Genomic DNA, 13,566 nt, shown 5'->3' with positions numbered 1-13,566 from the left:
TCTGTGTGCGCGCCATCCCAAGCCATAAAGCATCGCCTTTTCGCTGTTCCGTCCTGCAGAGCCGCCCCTGCCGTTAATGGGAACTGGCAATACGCAATACGCCTCTCACAGAGCAGGAGGCGTGGAGCCGCTCCCGTGGTGCTCCTCGGCCACGCATGTCTCCTCGCTCCGCTGCCGTGTGCCGTCCCGCTCCGCTCCCGTTCCCGTGTTGGAGCCGAGCCGGGGCCGGTTGTGCTCGTCAGGTGGGTGATGGGGCGGCCCGCGCTGCGCGCAGAGCCACGAGCCCGCCGTGCCGCCCGCTGCTCCGCGGCGCTCGGGCTCCTCAGCGCTCCGTGCGGGCTGTGCCGCGCTGTGCCCCGCGTCCGAGCGGCCTCAGCTCGGTGTTATGGGGGCGGCGGCGGAGGGCACCCATTTAACCTTTAAGACACGGCTTGAGCTTGTGTCTTAAAGGGTAATGGCACGTCATGAGGTTTTGCACATAAATTAGTATCGGTGTTTTCAGGTGATCCCCGTGGTGTTTTGACTTCTTGTGTAAAAAGCAGTTTTATGAATTGCAGCTCTGTTCCTCTGCATACATCCAACAACTTCTTGCTAAATTGGAGCAAAAATTCTGGAGGGTGATAGTGTTTCTAACTGCTGCTTTTGGCCATTGGATTGTGCTGCTCTGTACCACGAGCCGAAAGGCATCTTTGAGTCTGATTTCTCCCCAGATGCATTTTTTTTCAGCTTTGATATGGACTTCTACTTATGTCGGTAATTTACGGTGACAGCAGCACGTCTGTTATTTTCTCTTATAATTTCCTTAAATTAAATTTACAGTCAGCATTTCACTTTGGCTGTGCAGACAGAGGTTGTGACGAATACCTGATGGCCTGTAAGGGTGTCACGAGAAGTGCCAGCTCTGAACAGCGCTGTGTAACAACGGTGCATGCGCTTTATGCAGACCCAGCCTGTTTTTGGCACACTAACTGTGCTGACCACCCCCAGCCTTCAGTCAGCATCATAAGTATTCTGGTAATATACCTCCTCTCCCTTTCTGCTTTAAGAAGGATGTACCGTCCATAACTATGATTCTGCTTCTATACCCAGGATGTGGCTTGATTTGTTATTTCTTTCCCCACATGGAGCAGTCGTTTTCATTTGTAAGAGGTGGTAGATGCTGTTTAGGAAGGGCAGTTTTGCTATAGGCATACTTGGTAATCTGAAGGGAAGGCTTTCTGTGTTTTTGACTGTTCTCTTACAGAGTTTGCAATGCTTTGTGCACCATCAATGCTTTCAGTGCCTGTGTTGTTTTACTTAGGCATGGAAGAAACCGTTCTTGGTCGCTGGACCCAACTGGATACAGCAGCTCAGCTCTGCTGACAGCACAGACCACATTTTATACTGGAAATAAGCAACTGCAAAGATGTGTTCTCACAGGCCCAGGGTGAGTTTGGTTCTGAATACTGACATGAGTTTTGTGGGTATGTTGCTGCAGCAGTTCTTCCCAGCCTGGTTTCTTGGAGAAATATCATGTCAGTGTTAATCCAGTTTTATGCTGTGGCTGTGCAGAGTGAACCTTTTTGAGGCTATGGCTCTTTGTTTCTTAAAGTGGAATTTATTCAGATATACGCAGTATATTATAAACCCCTCTCCAAAAAAATGGCAGGAAGTATTTAGTGTCTGCATGTTTATTCAGAAGAGGCACAGCACAGTCATGGTTAACAAGCTCTAAACTCCACCTGCTTTTTTACATGTTATGCAAAGGCCATGTATTATTCATGTGTTCTTTGCTTTTTTTAACCTTTTCCAAATAAATGGCTTGGCATGCTTTTTATTTTCTATGAAGATTGATGTCAGTCATGGATAATTCTACAATGAACAGGCATGTAAATAAGCCAGAAAAAAATGTTTTACATTTTTTCTGGGGCTTATGAGTAATAATATGTTTAAAATCCTGAAGTCTTTTAACACTGTTAGAAGTATACCTTTTTAAATTCATTTTTTAAAGGAGGTCTGATGCATTCAGGAAAAGCCTTTTTAGAATAAAAATTTACCTGGCCTGGCAATAAGATGAGCAAGATTCCCTGTGTCTCACAGGAATAGCAGCCTATTAGGATGTGTGCTTTGAAACTGTGCTCAGTCTCCAGGGCTGCCCAGAAATACAGAAGAGCATAACAGATGGCTAGAATTGGTGCTGAAAGGAGATTTTAAAACCTCCTTTCAGTGCTTTTTTAACACAACAAAGCTACAGAGTGTGTTTTATGTGAGGGTATTTTTTTTCCAAGTGCTTCTTTTTTCTTTCTTTTTTTAATATTCTCACAGAGACAGGTACTCTGTTTTTGTAATCCAGGTATCTTACACTTGTGTCTTTGCAGGGCAGGGGTCTTTTGGACCTTGGAATCCCCCTGAAATTTATTGTGAGGTATCAAGCAGTTATTTAAGGGCAGGGACATCTGAGAAATCACCTTGTGCAATTCATCACAGGGTTTTTAAGAGTTACAGAGCATAAATATTACTTAAGGACCTTCAAGTGATTATTAATACTAAAAGTAGTGCCTGTATTTTCACATTAGAATGGTCACCTTTTGAAAAATAGCATTACTGGGATTAGTTTGCTTCTTTTTTTCCTTCCTTTCAGAAAAGAGCTGGCATACAGGTAATGTCGGAAATAGTAGGTGAGGCCTGGGAGCAGCAGCTACTTGGTCACCATGGTCATGAAAAGCATATGTCATTCTGTTTTATAAGGGTTACCTCGGGTTGATTGAATAGTGCTGCCTCTGTATTTATGATAGGTTTTATTAGGTTTTTTTTTTAATAAAGTTATTCCAGTTGTTCTGGTTTTCGTAATGCTTTTTCTAGTTGCCAGTCTCCAAGACAAACAAGAAGTAGCTCAGAAAAGGGTATTGTGCTGATAATAAATATCTTTACAGGGTATGTAAGTGAAAACAGTGTTTCAGGATTCTGGTTTAGAAAGTAAGTTTTAACACCTGTGGCGTGGAGGGGTTTGTGATTGTTGAGCATCAGTCCTAGGAATCCTCAAAAATGAATCTTTTTGTCTTTTGCTCCAGTGAAAAATATTCAATTTTGGTGACTAACTTTGAATTTAGGAGCAAGAGGAATCTTGAAATATATTCACTGTCACGTCATAGATGTGACTCAAATCATTTTGTGAAACTGAGGATTTCAGAGAGCAGAGTTAGAGCTACCTCTGTTACACAGGTGCGTGTTCAGGTTGGAACAGGACAAGCGTTTTAATTTAGGTCTGTCACATAGATTTGCTTAACTGAAACCAAAGATTCTCTAGGAATCTTACATGTGAACATGGAATTTGTTTTCTTATGCTCATTTAGCTGTGATGTCAAATGCTTTGTGCTAATGGATTCTTTTTTTTTCTCTTTAATACTGTGTTCTTTCTGCCATTTACAGAACTGAAGATACGCAGGACAATGCATATTGTATACCCTGATGACATTTTGTGTGCTGTCACCTGGTTTTTGCCATGGCATCTGAGACTGAAAAGGCCCATGCCCTTCTCCAGACTTTCAGCACAGCTTCAGTTATTTCTAGTCTAGGTTTGGGAATATTCTGCTTTGCAGCAGACAGGCTTCTGCAGCTCTCCTTCATTCAGCAGAATGACTGGCTCCGAGCCTTCTGTGATAATGCAGTGCATGGTATACTGGGAATGTGGTCCTGGGCCATAGTGATTGGACTCAGGAAGAAAAGTGACTTCACTGAAGTTACGCTGGCTGGCTTCCTTGCCTCTGTCATTGACGTGGACCACTTCATACATGCTGGCTCCCTGTCATTAAAGGTAAGTGAATGGCCTGGTGAATGCATATTTTCTTTATCTCTGTTTACTTTATTGTTCTACTGCATCCTAAACAAAAAAAGTTTCAGTGATGATACAGTCTGGTAATTTTTTAAAAGATATGTGGGAATTTATATTTTTATATAATTGATGGTGATTTTAAAACAAAGAAATGCTGAGTTAAGTTCTGCTCTTTAAAAGCTTCTGAAAAAAAGAAGTTTTGAAAGCCTCTTTCACACAACATCCTGTTGGAATCACTTTGGTGCTTTGTTACCCAAGTTCAGCAGGTAAGTGTTGCCATACATGCCTTGTTTGTAAACTGGATTATCCCATTCTGTTTTACAATAAGAAGTAGAAATCTGGAAAGTAGGTTGTCCAGCTGTTAAACTGTCCTTTACCAGCTGTGGGTAGGAGCTTCCAGTGTGCATCTTGTTCTGAATCTTCTGGGAACTCCTTAAACAGAAAAAGGATGTTGTAGGATGAGGGTTGTGAAGCCCCAGAACAGGTTGCCTAAAGAGTTGGTGGGTGCCCTGTCCCTGGAGACATCCAAGGCTGTGCTGGACAGGGCTCTCAGCAAACCAGTCTTGCTGCAGATGTCTCTATTCATTGCAGGAGAGTTGGCCTAGATGGCCTTTAAAAGTCCCTTCAAAAAGGATTCTACAATTCTCTGTTCTGTTTCATTCAACTAGTCATACTCAGAAGTGGTATATTTGGTCTTAGCCATCTTTAAACATTTTTCCCACACCCAGCAGTACATGACTGGTCATCTTCAAAAAGGCAGACTGAGTTTGGCCTTAAATATAGTTGGCTGTAAAAGAGAATCAAGCAAGTGTTAAACTTGTTAATAAAAAGGAGAAAAATGAATATGTGAATATGTGTGAGCATCATCCATTTGCAGAACTGCCTTTTAGAACAGAGTTTCTCAGTAGAATTAGTAGTACCAAATTGGCATTACCAATTTTTGAAGTCGTTCTCCAGTGTTTTAAGTGTGTCCTGTTCCCTAATCTTATGTGCTTCAGGAGTGCATTCCCAGCTTTATGAGAAAAAGTCAGTCTGATCTGTATGTGCTGATCTGTATGACCCTTCATTCAGATAGTTGCAGAACTTGCTGAGATCTGCCTCCCATTAACCTCTTCTTCTCCAGACTGAACAGTCCCAGCTCTCTCAGCCTTTCCTCATGAGGGAGATTTTTCCTTTATTACCACTGTGGTCCTTCACTGGACTCCATCTCCTGTAGTTCCATCTTTCCTGTGTACCAGGGAGCTCAGAGCTGGACACTCCAGTAACTCTGGAGGTGGCCTTAGAAGTACTGAGGAGAGGGGAAGCATCACCTCCCTTGACTTGCAGTGCTTCACAGAATGCACTTCTGCAGCCTGAGACACCATTTGACTCTGCATCTGCAAGGACACTGGGCCCTTTTCTGCACAGCTGCTGCCTGCGTTGTTGGCCCTCAGCATATACTGTTGCACAGTGGTGTTCTTGCTTCGGTAGTCCCTGGTTCTCCCCTTTTCTGTGCTTTTTGTATATGGAAATACTACAAAATCTAAAAAAAAAAAAAAAAAAAAAAAAAAAATTAACCAGATTAACGAGTCCTGTGATGTTCTATTGCAGCAGTTAAATCTAACTATTCTCATGCATATTTCTTATTTTAAAGTTAATAGATACAAGTAATACGTGGTTTTAGACTGGTTATGAAGAAGTATTTTTTGAAACGTTCGTGCTGCTTTTTCTGGTAGTTGCGATTAGCGCCGGTGTTTTTGTTAATAATGACCACTGGGCGGCACTCCCCACCAGCGCTGGTTTAGAGAACAGAGCATCCTGTCACGGAACTGCTAGATTTTTTAAATCTAAATGTCTGAAAGTAAGAAGGCAAGATGACCAAAAACCTTGTCATAGCCACTTGCCCACTTATCTCTTCCTTCCTGCATAGGTTAATTGGGCTAATAAAGGATGTTTTACCTAATAGCTGTATCCTGTGCAAGTCTGTAGGCTCTTACAGTAACAGCGTTACTCTTATAGCTTGAAAAACATATTCTTTGCAACAGGTTTCTTAACTAAGTGACTCACAAAACAAAGCTAGTGCACCTGGATTTATGTTTTATAAACCTTCTTCCGTTTATCTGGCCTCTTCTGAACTGCTGTCTGACTAAATTATCTTTAAAGGATCCAGTCCCAAACCATATAAAGAATTCTGCAAAATCAGCATAGATTTGGGTTGAGCAGCCTGGGCTGATCCCTTTTACTATCACTTGCAGTTCTGTCTTTTTAAAAACAGAGTAAAAAATCAAGTTTTACATCTTCTTGTACTGCCAGCAGTCTTTGTAGTTTGTGACCTAAAGTCATCCTCATAAATTTGTCTGCCTGACCAGCTGAACTTGATTTTTGTATGTGATTTTTCATTCTGCAGCTTAATATCATACCACTTTCTGTTGTGTGTTGTAATTTCAGACTATTGCCTGCGTAGCTCATTACTTCATGGAGGACCCTTTTACTGTTTGTGTCTCCCACACTTCATGTTTCTAGATTGGGAGTAACTGATTTATGAGACTACAGTGTTTATTGCTTAAGCAACACATTACTAAGGAACTAATAAATTAAGAAATCTAGTTAAGTAACCACACCACTATTACTAATTTATAGCAGTAGTATCTTTTACATTATTATACACCATTTATTTTAAAGCTCTTAATCATCATATTAAATGTGATGATTGATTCCATTTTTTAAAGTAATTTTTCTATGGAGCACAAGGCAGCATTACCATCTGCTGTGAGTTGCTACCATCAGCCTCCTCCTCTTGTTCCTGCTGACACAGCTTGTTGTGTGAACGATTTGGCTATTGTTTTGTCATTATTTTTCTGGAGTATTTAGGGTAAATAGTCACCTGTGTATTCATACAATTTATACTCGATACACTGATAAATATTTGAGTACCAAGTAGTATTTGGTATGACCTCTTGCCCACACTGTCTCTGGCAACATGTGTGAACTCTATAAAGACTTTGCTACCTAGAATTTGTTCTTCAGCATATTCCAGGAAGTTTTCACTCTGTATAATGGCACACAAAAGGTACAAAAGTCTGATCGTCACTGAACCCACCGTTGTGTTCAGCTTTGCTGATAAACTAGGATGACATGATGGGTTAAATGTGATACAGGTGTGACTTGCATGAGAATTCTCCCCCAGTGCTGTGGTCCAAATACTTACGTTGCAGAATAGTTGTGTGGAAATTGCTAGCTTGGTAATTAAAAATTACCAGCTTGTGAAAGTGTAGAAAATGCAGCTGGTGACACACAGGCTTTTGTACTGGCAAACATATGTAACAGATGTTTATTAAGCCACTGATGACTCAGTCTGGGCTTCAGTGGATCATTTCTGGAGAAAAAGCTTTGCACACACACAGTGAATTGAAGACTGAATTTACAGATATGGACTCAATACTAGTGACCTCGAGCTTGTGGAGAATCACAGAGTACAAGTGTTGAAGCCCATGTTAAATAAACTCATTGCTATCCCCATGTGCATTAGTTTCCTTGGGTTCTTCTGCATGTGCTTTGAGTCTCCCAACTCACTGTGGTTGTGAGAAGGGCTGGGGGAGCAGGACCTTCAGGAAGATTTTGCAACTAGGTTAGGTATATGATAAAGGTCACTTGTGTTATGAATACATCCCATAGGCTATTTTTGCAACTTTTTCCAGTTTGCTTTGCAACTGCCGCCCAGTCTCTCATGGTAGACATCTCCCTCAGTCTGCATACACCATGATGTTCCGCTTTTTCAGGGGCATTAATGTAGAAAAGGCGTGTCCTGATGTTTTTTAAATATCTGGCCAACTAGATTGACTGGTAGGAGTAAAAGTATAATAGGTCATGTTGCCGAACAGAACGACATCTCTCTCTTTCCTGGGCCTGTCAAGTCAAGGATGTTACTGTAAAATCATAGAATCACAAAGTGGCTTGGGTTGTGTTGGAAGGGACCTTAAAGAAAACCCAGTTCCAGCCCCCTTCCATGGGCACGGCTGCCACCCACCAGCTCAAGCTGCTCAGGGTCCCATCCAGTTTGACTTTGAACCACTCCAGGGCTGGGGCATCCGCAGCTTCTCTGGGCAGCCTGTGCCTCACCTCCTTCTGAGTTAAGTTTCCACCTAACATCTAACCTAAATCTCTTATTACTTAGTATAAAAATGTTTCACCTTGTCCTATCGCTGCCTATGCAAAAAGTCAGTCTTCCTCCTGCTTTTAAGCTCCCTCTATTGGCGGGCTGCAGTGAGGTCACCCCAGGGCCTTCTCCAAGCTGGATAAGCTCAGGTTCCTCAGCCTTTCTTCATAGGAAAAGGAAGGAAGAGTTAACAGATTATTCTTCTTTGACAACTTCAGCAACAGCATTTTGGTGGCCTGACGCGTTTACAAAATAGAGGTTTTTAGCCAGTCACAAAAATCTGACTATCTTTATGGGATAGGTGACAGTTTCCACATCACAAGATTGTTGCACTTTAATCCCCTAATGGTCTACTTACATGAAACAAAAATACATCTGTAGAAAATATGCCCCTTTTACCAACTTGAAGAATTTGGGCCTATACCTTCATAATTAAAAGACTGAGATGTTTGTTGTTGTTGTTCTGCTTTGAATTTGTCAAGTTTTTAGTCCTGTCATCTTATCAGTCCTTCATTAAAACTTACCCAAAGAATCTACTTAATCATTTCTGAAATCCAGAACTTTTTTTAGTGTCCTTTGAGTTTGTGGAAGTAATTATAACTGTTGCTATTAAGTACATCCATAGAATTTTCTCAAGTGTGTTCTTAATTGATGATTGCCGTTTCTTAAATTTGATATCTCCTGTAGTGCGTCCTTCCACTAGCTGGACATTCATCTTAATTAAAGCCCAAAATCAGGCTTTCACCTGAGTTAACATTAAACAAACTGTTAATTAAAATCAGAAATGATTCACATAATAGATTCTGAATGTGTCATTTCCCTCCTCATGAATAATACTATGTCAAGGCAAATAAAATACATGTAACTGCAGTATTTTTTGTTAAATTAGAAATTATGTCTCTATTAGATATAGTCAAACTAGCACTTTACAGGTAGTAAATGAAATGTATTACAGGATGTGTTTTTGAAAATAAATACCAATAGATCCCATTAAATATTTCAAGCATATTGTATGGTTGTTTTCCTTTTTATTAAGTATATATGATCAGTGCAGCCTACTATAAAGGATCCAGTATGCCCTGTGACTCAATGACAAATAGCATTCCTTATACCGCTCCCTTCCTCTGTTTCCATTAGTACTGCTTAGCAGGATGTATGATTTGGACAACAGAGAAAAACTTGTCCCAGCACCGTCAGCCCTGCTGCTTACCTGACTGTTCATGCTGTTGATTTTGATTAGCCACATTGGAAAGGAATGATATGTTTTCCTTTGCACTTCCACTTAGCCAGATGGCACCACAAATGTAAATGCACATAAAATCTTCCTTTCTTGTCATGATCGTCGCTGTTGCCAATTATGTTCTTCTCTTCTGCAGGCTGCTCTGAGTCTTCCCCGGAGACCACTCCTTCATTGCTCTACTGTGATTCCTGTTGTGGCTCTGACATTAAAGCTTGTTATGCACCTTTTCAGGCTTAAAGACTCATGGTGCTTTCTTCCTTGGATGCTGTTTATATCCTGGACTTCTCATCACGTCCGTGATGGGATTCGTCACGGCCTCTGGATCTGCCCATTCGGAAAAACTCCTCCTTTGCCATACTGGCTCTATGTGGCAATTACAGCATCTTTACCTCATCTATGCTCATTTATTATGTATTTAACAGGAACTAGAGAACTAATGTCTATAAAACATGGAATCCACATTGACGTATAAGGGTGATGTATCTTAGTCTTCTGTAACACACTTGAAACAGGCCGTGCTTGTCACTGGAATGGTTTCCTTGTGGTCACAGTAACCTGCTCCACAAATGGTATTAACATTTCGTATCTGTACATGCCCTTTGTAGATTGTCTGGTCTCCCATTACTATTCACATGCAGCTGGCTTTTCATGAAGTACTGATTAATGAAGTACTTAATATCACTGTAGTAATTACATTCTGTTTTGCTGTTTCCGTTCATCTGATCACCAAACATTCTGGATTTGCAGTCTGCCTACATTTCATCTGGATAGCATTTGTATAGTACTTTAAAAATGTAAAATTCTGTATAGGTGCTAAGTACTTGAATTCAGTAGTTTGTCACACTTGTGAAAAACACCAATTAGGATTTCGAAGTAAGTTATTTGTTTTCCTGCTGGGCTCTGGTATTCAGCAGTTTTAAAAGGAATGCTATTTGTAGTTCAAAATGTGGAACTGTGGGTCTACACCAGTTTGAACACTGCCATAATACAGTGTTTATACTAAATTCTGTTGTCATTTGATACCCAGTTTGCAGGCTAATGATTAGAAAGGAGAAGACTGTGGTTACATTATTATGTGTGTCGACTGAAGTGCTTAATTTAAAATGTATAAATTATGAATATTTAAATTGGAGGTAGAGAATTTTAATATTTAAGCCATATGTTATTACAGTAAAACATAAGCTCTAGGGAAGATTCTGGAAGTTGCAAGAAAATAAAAATTGTTTCAAATTTTGATTAAAGACCTCACTACGTTACTGGCATACAGCATTTTCTCTTAGGTGCAGTATCAACCTAACTACAAAATAAAATGCATTATTGTTAAGGTGAAATAGAGGTTTCCTCATAAATGAGCTTCTTAAAGAAAAGTATGAATATGTTGCGGGTTGAAAACAGTAGCTATGATTACGAGCTATTCAAAATAAAAGTTTTTTAACTGATTTTCACAGAAAATGTCTCATATTAAAAAGGTTATTTGGAAGGAATTGTGAGTCCTGGTGGATGAGAAGCTGGACATGAATCAGCAGTGTGCCCTTGCAGCCCGGAAGGCCAACAGTATCCTGGGCTGCATCAATAGAGGCCAGCAGGGACAGAAAGGTGATTGCTGAGCCCTTGAGAGGCCTCACCTGGAGTACTTCATCTAGGTCTGGGGCCCCAGCACAAGAAAGACTTAGAGCTGTTGGATCAGGTCCAGGGTAGGATCACAATGATGATCAGAGGGCTGAAACACTTTCCCTGTGAAGAAAGGCTGAGGGAGGTGTGCCTGTTTAGCTTGGAGAAGACAGAGCTATGTGGAGACCTCAACCATAGAGGTATAGAATGTTTTAGGTTAGAAGAGACCTCAAAATCACGCAGTTCCAGTCCCTGCTATGGGGAGGGTTGCCACCCACCAGATCTGGCCATGCAGCACCCCATCCACCTTGGCCTTCCACACCTCCAGGGTTGGGGCATCTGCAGCTTCTTGAGCCAGTGCTTCACCACCCACCGAGTGAAGAATTTTGCCTCAACATCTAATCTAAATCTACTTTATTTCAGTTAAAAACATTCTCCCTTGTCTTATCACTATTTGTCTGTGTTAAAAGACAGTCTACCTCCTGTGTATAGGATCCCTTTAAGTACTGGAGGGCCAGAAGATCTGTTCTTCGGTGTCACTGATTCTGACTTGGGACTTTGGTTGGGCCAACTTAACAGGGTTGTCCTTTTCCAGTTTTGAACCATGACCTCCACTCTCTCATCTTTCCATCCCCAGAGCTTTGTTGCATAGGGGACACCTGGGTGACAAGAGGGAGATGATGACTCCTGCTGCCTGCACAGAGCAGGTTCCAGTTTCCTCCCTCTTGCATGATTTTGCTGTTTGTCTCCTCAGAGCTGGAACTGAACAATACGACACATCAGTGTCTCTCTGATTCACATAAAGCTATGCTTCCATCCCAGACTACTCCATCGTTCTCTGATTCCTGAAATGTCTGTTATTAATGGGTTTTGTTTGGTTTAGTTTTCACTGTATTTCATTGCCCTCTACGGAGATGGGGCCTTACTTATCCTAGTTAGTGATTAGCAGGTGGTGAAAGGGAATATTTCTTTGGAAATACTTAACAAAAGGCACAATGATCTGGCGATGTGTTTATGTTTAGCATTACTTAAATTGCACAGTGTTGGTATTAGGATAAAGGAATCAAAATTAGAAAAAGAACTGAAGCCTAATACTGCCAGAGGCCTTCTCAGAGTACAGAGTTCTATAGGTCCTCTGGAGTGCACAAGGCTTTGTATGGAAAGTGTTACACCATTTTAAAATGTGCCTTCTTTCAGCAGTTTCTGCCCTGTTTGTTCTTCACACTAGAAATGTACGCCTACAGAAAGCTGTCTGACTGTACTGTGGGCCTGATTATCCTCTATATTACAGCTAATAAAGATGGTTGTTTTTCGTTTGTTGTTTGTTTGTCCCTTGGAAAGGAGAATGAAGAAGCATAACAACCGTAAAGGGATTGTTGTGACTGCGGATTTCTCTTTCATAGCGTGTGAAGGTTTCCCAGAAGCAGCGTCAGCAGTGTCTTGCATTACAGCTCTGAAAGCAGGAACTGAACATCTGTCCTTTATCCAAAGGTGTGGTGTTTGGTGGAGGAGGAATGCTGCACGTTCATTTAATTCTAACCTGTATTTTAAACTTCAGGTTGTGAAACCCAGCAATGGGTATCATCTCTGCCAGAAGCAGAGTCACTTCAGTATCACTCCAGTATCACTTCAGTGCTGTAGAACATCTTCTCTCTTCCCGATTCCTGGTCTCATTTGTTTATTTTTGTGGTTTATCCATCTTCGCTGCAAAGTGAAATGTATGTAGGAGCAAAGTAGAGAATTAGACTTTCTCATTTCCAAATTACAGTTATACTGCCTGGTGCTGTACCGTGAGATGCTTGATTCTCTCCTGAAATGATTTATCATTCTTGCTACATTTAAAGATCTGATGGCACGCAGATCTCGCGTGTTTTAAAAGTATGTATTTATTTTGCTTTTCTCAGGCCGTGGTCAGCTTCTTAAGGTGAACTGACTTGTAGTTTATGGGCAGCCAGATTGGAGCAGAAAAGAGAAGTTAATTATTTATTGCAGTCCCTGTCACTGAGGGCACCTCCCTCTTACAAACGGATTTCTGCATTTTCGTACGTGTTTTGCATTTCATCTGCACTGATCTCTCAGCCCAACGCTGATACCCACCAAGTAAAAACCACGGCAAAAACAAACCAGCTCTATAAATGTATCTTAACGAACTTGTGTTTGACTGCAGGCATTACAGCTGAGCACATAGGAAGTACAAAAAGTTGTGAATTACACCAAAAGATTCTTAACAAACTCGAGGTAGTAATTTCACATGTGATGCACGATGCATGTCAGTAAATTATTGTTCATTCATTTGTTGCACTGATCTAAACTATTTCCACGTGTCATTGAGCTGTACTTTTAGTTGAATAAAATGGCGGTGCTGATTTCTTTTCCATCTCTACTGAGTATCTGTTACAAAAGGTAAATACAAACAAATGCCAAGTGTAAAATGTTCGAATGTTTTTTCCCCCCATTGCCCCAGAAACAAGATGACTCTTAATGCCCTGGTGGACTTCTCAGCCCAAAGGAACATATTTCTTATCAGGCTGTGTTCTGGTTGAAAATCTAATCTTAATTTACACGTAACTGCTGATACAGTTTTTCTGCAGTAAGGTACGTTGTATTAATGACCGTGTACCTTCAATCAGTTACTGATACGTGAATTCTTCATCACAGATGCCACGCTCCAAGGAAACTTCGGTTAAGTTTAAATTAAATAACTGGATCGTCTGTGTGTCTCTCCTCTGGATGTGCTCCTATAGGTCCATGTCTCTCCTGTACTGAGGA

General features: G+C 41.0%; 1 protein-coding gene across 1 annotated transcript; it reads left to right on the top strand.

Moving 5' to 3' along the window:
* The first annotated feature begins 111 nt into the window (after positions 1 to 111).
* TMEM267 (transmembrane protein 267) lies at positions 112 to 13,167 on the top strand. Its single transcript, XM_015848661.2, has 4 exons — positions 112 to 242; positions 1,301 to 1,426; positions 3,409 to 3,793; positions 9,323 to 13,167. The coding sequence occupies exons 3-4, from the start codon at positions 3,482 to 3,484 to the stop codon at positions 9,656 to 9,658; spliced, it is 648 nt and encodes a 215-aa protein (XP_015704147.1). The 5' UTR covers positions 112 to 242; positions 1,301 to 1,426; positions 3,409 to 3,481; the 3' UTR covers positions 9,659 to 13,167.
* The last annotated feature ends 399 nt before the right edge of the window (positions 13,168 to 13,566 follow it).

Source organism: Coturnix japonica, chromosome Z (assembly GCF_001577835.2).
Source record: "Coturnix japonica isolate 7356 chromosome Z, Coturnix japonica 2.1, whole genome shotgun sequence".
Lineage (NCBI taxonomy): Eukaryota > Metazoa > Chordata > Aves > Galliformes > Phasianidae > Coturnix > Coturnix japonica.
The sequence above is the reverse complement of the archived record's forward strand: the minus strand, read 5'-3'. Positions and strand labels throughout refer to the sequence as shown.